The sequence below is a fragment of the Vidua macroura genome, chromosome Z (assembly GCF_024509145.1).
Source record: "Vidua macroura isolate BioBank_ID:100142 chromosome Z, ASM2450914v1, whole genome shotgun sequence".
Classification (NCBI taxonomy): domain Eukaryota; kingdom Metazoa; phylum Chordata; class Aves; order Passeriformes; family Viduidae; genus Vidua; species Vidua macroura.
In genome coordinates this window covers 13,321,299-13,330,767 of record NC_071611.1, presented here as the reverse complement: position 1 = coordinate 13,330,767, position 9,469 = coordinate 13,321,299, and the positions used below count along the sequence as shown (strand labels likewise).

Genomic DNA, 9,469 nt, shown 5'->3' with positions numbered 1-9,469 from the left:
CCCGCCTTGCGCGTGCAGCCCGGCGCCGGCTGTGGCGAGACTCTCGCGATGATTCGACGCGCGCCTCCCATTGGCTGGTGGGCGCTCGCGGCGGTTTCGGGGAGCGCGGGCTCGGGCGCTGCCCGATCCCTCAGGCCGGCGGGAGCCGAGGCCGCCCCGCCGCGACCGCTCGCTCGCCCCGGTGAGTTGGAGCTCTCGGCCCCTCCGAGGGGCTGCGAAGTGCAACCTATTCTCATTCAGATCTTCCTGCTCCCCTCGCCTCTGCTTCCCTCCCTCATTCACTCCTTTCAACTCCTCTGTTGAAAGCTGGCGCTTTACTTGGGTTAACTAGGCGGTATCTTCCGAGTATCTTATCTTGGGGAGAGCTTGGAGGCAAGGTGTTCTTTTGTTCGCTCTAAAGGCTATAATGACAAAAATACCCCAATAAACACAGCAGAACCCACACCTGGTGGTTCTTAAACATTCTTACTATAGGTTTTGTTTTCGTTGTGTTCTGTAGAGAGATTGAGTTACTCAATCGCTCTTTCTAAGGGATTGAACATGATCCAAGCACAGTTAGGCAACCTACTATTTTTTTAATTTTGTAGTAGTGACATGGGTGCAGGTGTTGAATGCACCATTAGCAGCTGTGCTAGCGATACCAGATTTGAAGGTGTTGCTGACTTTCTCGATGGAGAAGAGCCTTGCAGAGGGATCTGAAATCGATTGGAGCATTGGACAATAATCAGTGGCATGAAATTAAGCAAGAACAAATCCAGATTCTGCCCCTGGGATGCAGTAAAGCTGGGCACAAGTATAAGCTGGGAGAGGAGTGTGTGTAGAGCAGCCCTGCAAAATGGTCTGGGGGTGCTGGTCGGCAGCAGCTCAGGCTGAGCCAGCAGTGTGTGCCCGGGCAGCCAGGAGGGCAAACCCCATCCCGGGGTGCATCAGACACAGCATCACCAGCTGGGACTGGGATCATCCTGCTGGATTCAGCCCTGGGGCAGCCTCACCCTGAGTCCTGTGTGCAGTGCCGGGCCCCACAGCCTGAGAAGGGTGGGAAGGTCCTGGAATGGTCCAGAGGAGGACAACAGAGCTGGTGGAAGGGCTGGAAGGCACATCCTGTAAGGAGAGGCTGAGGGCTCTGGGTTTGTCTGGTTTGGAGAGAAGGAGGCTCAGGGGTGACCTCATTGTACACCTCCCTGGGGAGGGGACCTGGAGAGGGAGTGCTGGTTTCTTCCCGGCATTCAGTAACAGGAGATGTGGGAATGGTTCAAAGCTGTATCAGGGGAGCTTCAGACTTGAAATAGGAATATTTTCTTTATCGAGGACAACAAAGCTTGTGAAAGGCCTAGAGAATAAGTGGTGTTAAGAGTGGTTGAGGGAGCAGGGTTGGAGAAAAGGAGGCTCAGGGGTGAGACATTATTGCTCTCCACATCTACTTGAAAGGAAATTTTTGTAAGGTGGGGGTCAGTCTCTGGAACAGACTTCAAGGTGTAGCAAAGGAAGTTCAGATTGGACATCAGGAATTTTTCACAGAAAGGGTGTTTAAGCAATGAACAGGCTGCCCAGGGAGATAATGGAGTCACCATCTCTGGAATTGTTCAAGAAGTGACTGGACGTGGCATTTCGTGCTGTGATCTAGTTGGATGGTGGTGTTCAGTCAGAGATTGGACTCAATGATCTTGCAAGTCTTTTCCAACCTGAATGATTCCAGTTCTAAGAGCATGATCAAATACTGGAACAGGCTTCTTGTAGAGGTGGCTGATGCCCTAAACCTGCTAGTTTTTAAGATGTGTCTGGACAATATCCTTAGTAACATGCTTTTACTTCTGGTCAGCCCTGAATTGGTCAGGTGGTTGGACTAAATAGTCTTTCAGAGTCCCTTCCAAATGAAATACTTATATTCTACTCTGTTTTTGCAGAACTACTTCCTAAACTAACAAGAAGTTACCGTTTATTAGCCACTGATGTCCTTGAAATGATAGCTTCCAAAACTTGGTGCTATTGCAGCCAAGCCCTGCACTGGGTCTCCAGATAAGTGTTTCAAGCCAGTTTTTTGTTGTCAGGTACAAAGCTTTCAATCACGGACTGAAAGTCACTCCTCTGATATAAGTGTTGGTAGACCTCAGCTTGGTTCTGTAGATCCTCTTCTGTTCGTAACAGTGCTGGTGAAGTGGGAGAATAACATCTCAGGTCAATTTCTAAAGTAAACTCTGTGTTAACAGAAAAAAAAAAAAAAACATAAAAAAAGAGGAAATACATTTTAAAACCTACTGCTCTTATGGTCTTATGGTTTGGGTTTTTTTGTCTATTCTCATTCAATCTATAAGGAAAGGTTTTCAGTTATATGTTTCTAATTTAATCAACAGAAGAAAAGTGTTGTTGCTTAAGTCTTCATACTTTTCTTATATTTTGCACATAACTTTTATGCTGATAATTGCACATACCTTTTATGCTGATTGAAACATTAAATGTTGGAAATGCCTGTGAATTTCATTGTCTGTAGAAGTGTTTTTAATTTAAATTTTTTATACAATATAAGCATGAACCTTGTAATAATTTCAGTTTTTGTCAGAAGATTAAATATGTCTTTTTGAATTCCATTTTAGGCCATTCATTCTCTTACCATAAAAGAAAATGTCTACATCTAGCATTGTAGCGAGAGTGGAAACCTGGCTTTCATCCACATGGCACGTTAAAGTTCCTTTAACATGGCTGGAAGCATGTATTAATTGGATCCAGGAAGAAAATACTGGTAGTAATTTAAGTCAAGCTCAGATTAACAAGCAGGTATTTGAGCAATGGCTTCTTACCGATCTGAGAGACTTGGAATATCCTATTTTACCTAATTGCATCTTAGATACTCCCAAGGGAGAGTTATCCGGCTGCTTCTCTATACAGATTGATTCACTGGTGGATGTTAGCCAGCCAGCATATTCTCAGTTGCAGAAGCTAAGAGGGAAAAGCACTGTAAATGAAGAAGTGACAGCCAGTACTCAGGCATTTCAGAAGCCCTGGGAAGCAAAGCCCACTCGAATGCTGATGCTACAATTAACCGATGGCATACATCAAATTCAGGGCATGGAGTATCAACCAGTGCCTGTTCTCTGCAGTAATCTCCCTCCTGGAACAAAAATCACTGTACAGGGCAATATTGCATATCGTCTTGGAGTTCTTCTGCTTAAACCAGAAAATGTGAAACTGTTGGGGGGTGAAGTTGATGCTCTTCTTGAGGATTATTGTCAGGAGAGAGTCCTTGCTAGGTTAATAGGAGAAGCTGAAAACCCTAATTCTGTTGGACAAACTGGACATGAACAGATTTTTTCAAGGCCTGTGGATGAGTTAGAACAAATTCTTGGTCCTTCAGATGAAGAGCTTTTAGCCAGCCTTGATGAAAATAATGATTTTACTTTAAACAACAGAACATCTTTAGAAAGTGGATACTGTAGTAGAAGCAACAATTTTAATACAGCCTCAGGTTCACTGACTGCACACAATGGAAATGTTTTGCTACAAAAATCTGGAAGTCCTTTGCCTCACTCAGACGAACAAGTTTTACCTCCCACAGAATACACTGATGACTTTTTAAATGACTTTCCTTTAGAAGATGACTTTCTTCTGGAAGAAGAGATGCAAAGAGAAATGGAAGAAGTGCCGCCAGTGGAGATGAACAGAAACATTACTGGCAGACTTCCACATACATCTAGAAGCTACTGCAATTCATCTTTAAATGGCACTGGTGAAGAAGACAATGTGAATGAAAGAGATAAGCCCAGGGAAGCTACCTGCAAGGAAAAGAACCTGAGAAGAACAATATTTGATGAGGAGAGAAATAGCATGAGTAACTTTTTGCTGCACAAGGGCTTACGTCAGACCTGCAGTTCATCAGCTTTCTCTTTGGAAAATCCTCCTGAGGAGGGGCAGAATTATACAGACCTAGATGAGAGCAGATGTAAACACCAACACATTTCTAACAGCAGGGTATTAAATGATGATCTTGTATTTCCCTTAAAAATGGATCGAGAAGGAGATCAGCAGAAATGTGATTCACAGATCTTTCCTTGCAAGGCAGTAGAGACACATTTAGATTTAGATTCTCCACCTTTCACATATATTTCCCTTCTCCTTGCAAAAAAACCAGAAGCTGTTACAATTCTGAAAGTTAAATGTTTTATTGTAACTCTCACTGGAAACCTCACAAAAAGCAATGGGTTCTGGGGTATAAAGGCAAAAATTTCTGATGGCTCTGCTTATCTTGAAGTAGATTTTGCTGATGATATTCTAACAAGTTTAATTGGCTTTTCAGTGCCTGAAATGAATAAGCTCAAAAAGGATCCAGCTTTACGTCTAAAACTTAAGGATGGTTTAGAGAAATGTCAAAAACAGCTGATAGATCTCTGTTGTTTGATGACTATTGAGTTTAATCCATTTCAGTCTAAAGCTACTGTATTAATTCTCCAGGATGCTGATGCTAGGCATCTAGAACAATTGAAGAAACGTTTGAATAAATAATATGTGCAAACTTTCAGACTATATATTAGGAAATGTTTAAGTCAGATTTACCTTGAAGAACTCTTGAAAGTTAAACTTCAAGTTAAGTGTTGTGTCTTTTATCAGGAATTATAATGTAAAAGTGAGACAAGGAAATGACTTGTTGGAACACAACTGGATGGATTGTTTCTTATGGTGACAGTATTGGAATAAGATTTCGAATATTTGTGTCTTGACTTTTTCATTCTGCAAAATCCTACATGTTCTAGACTGGTAACCCCAACTAGCAGAATTTGTCAGGAATGTATAACAATGAACAAGCTATCTTGTTATTTTATTTTTTCAAGTACTTACCCGATTTTTAAAAGAAAGCAGCTGGAGACTCAGTTTTTCTTGGAGAATAAATCAAATACAGTCCCTTCTGCCTATGCCAATCTGAAGACTCAAATTTGTATTGTCACTGTGCAAGAACCTAAAGCATAGAGAAATGAAAGATTGTCTTCTAAATATTTAGGTATGAGGAAAAAATCCAATCCTATACAAAAAGGAGATTTTAAAACCCTCTATTTTTACAAATAATTTAAAAGAAAGCCAAGTGTTTTAAAGTGTTTATTAGCAGAAAATTATCATAACGTATGGGGATTCTATTTTTTTGTCATGTTAATATTAATCATTGCTAGTAGTTTTGAAATCAGAGGCAAATTAACTCATATGGTTACTTGACTAACCTTTTTACAGAGTAGTCAAATATTTGTGCTGCACACATGTTGTATAGTATAGCTAATGCTGGTCTTAATTTTGATTGATTTTTTAAAATTTCTGCTTCTAAAATAAAACATTAAAGTTTTCATTTAAATGTTGGTGGGTGCTGCTTAGTCATGTTAAAAGAAATACAAATATTTTGTTGAGTGTATAGAGTATAAGAAATTATTGTATTAAGCTTTTTGTTCTTATTTTTGCTTCTTTCCATCCTTTCCCTTTCGCTTGTTTTTTGGTTTTGTGTTTGGTTTGTTTTGAGTGGTTTTTTTGGTTTGATTTTTTCCTTTGGTTGATTGGTTTGAGTTGGCTTCTTTTCTTGTAAATTCATAAGAATTAATATTCTGACAAGAATAGGGGAACCAATGACAGAAGCAGTTTGCCCAGTGTTGGTACTGCTTGCAAAGAATGTAAATTGGTGTCTGGGAGAGAGATTTTTTTAAATTCACCTGTCATTAGCTTTTTTCAAAGCCTTTTCTTTATCTGAACAATGTCTGTTAGGCCATTGAGATTTACTGTGACAGATTGTCAGTATAGCCTTACTGCTCAGTCCCAAATTGAGAACCATGCCTGAAGACTCCAAGGAAAATTAGAAGTAATTTGCCAAGTAGGGTAAAAATGGAGGAAGGTGGAGCATGGGACATCTTGAGGGTTTTTATGCTTGAGGTGTAAGGGGGGGTTAGGCTTTATTTTGTACAGTTTATAAACACAAACATCCCTTTCTTTCCTTGCCCCTCCCACTGTCAAGAGAACCTGAGGAAATTATAACCCTGTGAGCCACCTCCAGGTTTATTTTCTGAGGCTTTTGGGAGCAGTACATTGTTTAGAACTGTAACAGCAAAATCTTTTGCCTGTCTGGAACCTACATTACTGGATCTTGAGTTACAGTTTCAGAAAAAAATTGCTTGTTAGTAGGGAATTGACCAAGCTTCATTTCATGTAAACCTTGTGGAAGTTAATAGAGCTGACTGTAAACCTTCAGTGCCATTTTATGGAAATAGTTCTCCTATAATGAGTTAGGACACTTCCTTTGAAGTTTTTGCATTAGCATGTAAAAGGATAGGAGTCTTCAAACTTCAAATGGCACAAATAATCCACAGATTTTATTCTACTTGTGCAGAGGAAGAATCATATTATTTAAACTGCAAAATCAAATAAAGTGTTGTGTTTGGTTTAGATGATGAAGTCACACCTGCCCCTCTTTTTTTGCATTTGCATCAATGTTTAGCCATCTCTGCTACAATAATTGCACATACCTCCTGTTCTCTTCTTCCCTCCCCCACCTTCCCACCTTAAATGCAATGTTACTTGTCTGTCATTTCTCCCTCACCCCCATTGTCATTGTCTTAATTTTCAACATGTGCTCTCTAGAAAGCCGCTGTCATGCCTGTGGTCTAGTGCAAGCAAGAAGATCTCAGTAAAGCTGTTTACAGCATGACTGCTCTGCAGATATTTCAGTGCAATTTTCTGGTGTATAAGTCTCCAGATCTGCGTTCGGGCTTTTAGAATTGAGATATATTGCATCGTTTTTCCAACAAGAAAAGGAACTAAATTAGTTATATTGAGAAAGCATGCTTATTTAAGAGCTGATGCCAAACAGAAAATTGTTTGTGTGGCTATGCGTAGCAGTCATTGGTTCTTGCCTTATCCACTTTGCCTTCAGAATCAACTTTTCTCCTAACAGTCTTAGTGATTTGGTGCTGTTTGTATGCATGGTGTGCATATATTGCCTCACTGTACCTGGCAGTGGAATGTGTCAGAGCCCTTCAGATAACCACTGTTCTTACAGGCTGAATTCACAACACAGGTTGCCACCCCAGCAGAGGTATGGCCACATTTCTGTAGAATACAACAGCACTCCTGCACGTGTCGTGGCAGCTGCTCTCACAAGTTATATGTAGCCTTCTGGCAGAAGGCAGCCTTTGCACTTTCTGTCCTCTTATCTACAGTGCATCACCAAGCAGCTTCTTCTTTTATCTTTGTTTCAGGTGCTAAGTAGGCTTCTGCACTTGCAACATATCTGACTGAAGTTTCAAGGTCCATGTTCTTCAAGAATATTTTCCTTTTAATGGGGAAAATAAGTGCCTTTTTTGTTGAAAAAAAACCCAGTCACAGGTCACAGAGAACACTTCCAATTAATTCAGTGTCAATATATGAAAGCTACGTTATTCTCACACAGGGACATGGATGTTACCCTGTTAACAATGAAAGTCAGTTTGTGCTTTATGGTTATTCAAGAAAATGAAACCAATGAATGTGCTATGGCAGCACCAGGTACCTGCATCAGAATACCCTTTGAGAGCTCTGTCTCTAAGTCAAGCTAGTAGAAAACAGAAGGCTCTCAGAAACTTTGCTGTGCCCTAGTTCTTTTCAAGGTACTCACTCAAACTGTAGAACAAGGCCATGGCTAGATCAAGAAATATGGCATGTTTCCAAATAGACTAGTCTGCCAAAAACAGCCTGAGGACTAGTCTAATCCTACTGGATATTAGTTTGGCCACAAATATGCATGTCATTATAACCCAGCAACATGCTTCTTGTCAAATGCAGGCAGTGTTCTCAGGAAGCAACAGCTAGTTGAGATAATGTAATTTCAAAGTATGAGTGAAGAATGTTAAGGGATTTCTTGAAAGATATTCTGAACTGATCAGTAATGTGAGCTCACAGTAGAAGAATTACATATTTCAAGTCATATCAAAAGCAGAATTTTTGATGGTAATGGAACATGATTAGATGGAACAATAAATATAACATTTGGTTCTAAACATAAAGACCTATTTCTGGATGTCTTGCTGTAATAATGTCAAACATTTTTGTTTTGAGTAAAAAGGTAATAACTTTTAAGCTTTTTGCTGTAGGGAGGAAAGAATGATTTATAGTACGGTGTTTCTGAATTATCTGGTGGCAACTAAAATTAAATGTATTTATCTTAGAGGAAAAGGTAGAAAGGACTTTAAAATGTAAGCAACACCTCTCATTTCAGATCCAGTTCTCTGGTGTTATGCTCCTAGAAGCAATACCAACAGTAATAACAGCAAATGAGAGGATAAAGAAAAACTGACATTGCAATTCCTGAATTCAACAGAAGAGTTTGCAAGTTTCTTACAAATCAGCTGCTCATCTAAATATATCAGTATGTCACTTTTTTCCTTAAGGATTTCTTTCCTTATTGTACTGGGTTTTCTAACAGGGTGAAATTGCAGTGTGTGGCTGTTAGAATTTATCCAGCTTCTGATTCTTTTCTTAAGGCTAAAAAAACCTGGCTTTCTCATCCTTTCCAAGAAATGGCATGTGCTCCATCTCCCTGACCACCTTGGCAGTGTCCGCTGGTCACCTGCTTCCCTGTCAGCAGTGTTAGCAGAATGCTAAATAGGACACAACACTCCACATGCAGTCTCACAAGGGCTGAAAGCAGAAGGCAGGTTGCTCTCTGAGATGTGCTTGCTGGCTGTGATGGTCATTGCCACCACAAGGTCACACGGCTGACTTCTGTTAAGCTGCACACAAGTGCACACAGCTCTTACTCTAAAGCTTCCTCACCAGCTGGTTCCCAACCCATACTGTTGCATGGAGTTATTTCTGCAAGGATGAAGGAATTTGCATTTGTCTTTGTTGAACTTATATTTCTACAAGTCCGTGTGTCCAGCCTGTGCCATAATGGTTCTCTATCTCTAATTGCTTTCTTTTCTTTTCTTGCCCCTGCCTGCTATGTGTGGAACTTTCCCCTTATCTACACAGACACCTCTTTCTAGAGGGAGTTAGATTGGGCAGACATGACTTGACATTGTAGGCTTGACATTGTGCTGAGTGTTTCAATCTACCACCATCTTCATATGCCTCTCATGGTTTGAGAGGATTTGCTCTAATTTCTGGGACTAAGGTCATACTGTCAAGTTAGTAATTCCCTGGATCCTCCTCCTGGAATATGGGTGTGGCACTTACCTTTTACCACTCATCAGGTACTGCTGAAACCTTTCCAGTGTCATTGAGAATGTCCTTGTGGGACACAAACTAGCACCCTCTCTGGTCCCATGGGGAATTGTATGTGTTTGCAGGATAAAGTAGTCTGTTGCTACAAGGAGGTACTGATACATATAATTTCACTCTAAAATACCATTTAAAACACTAGTTATCGGTGATGAGGACAGACAGGGAAGACTTTGAGGTGGTCAAAGAATCTGAATTTATTGTGAAGTACAACTGTGTATATAGTATTTTAGAAAGGCTAGTGATGTTTTAC

General features: G+C 40.5%; 1 protein-coding gene across 2 annotated transcripts; it reads left to right on the top strand.

Annotated features, from left to right (window-relative positions):
- Positions 1 to 83: 83 nt before the first annotated feature.
- Positions 84 to 8,291, top strand: RMI1 (RecQ mediated genome instability 1). 2 transcript variants are annotated; one of them, XR_008441555.1, is made up of 3 exons: positions 84 to 181; positions 2,592 to 4,987; positions 8,213 to 8,291. XR_008441555.1 is itself a non-coding variant. In XM_054004478.1 (2 exons), the coding sequence occupies exon 2, from the start codon at positions 2,620 to 2,622 to the stop codon at positions 4,492 to 4,494; it is 1,875 nt and encodes a 624-aa protein (XP_053860453.1). In that variant the 5' UTR covers positions 84 to 181; positions 2,592 to 2,619; the 3' UTR covers positions 4,495 to 5,386. The 2 variants fall into 2 exon arrangements, 1 of the variants encoding a protein (XP_053860453.1); XM_054004478.1 differs by lacking the exon at positions 8,213 to 8,291 and having other exon boundaries at positions 2,592 to 5,386.
- Positions 8,292 to 9,469: the final 1,178 nt, after the last annotated feature.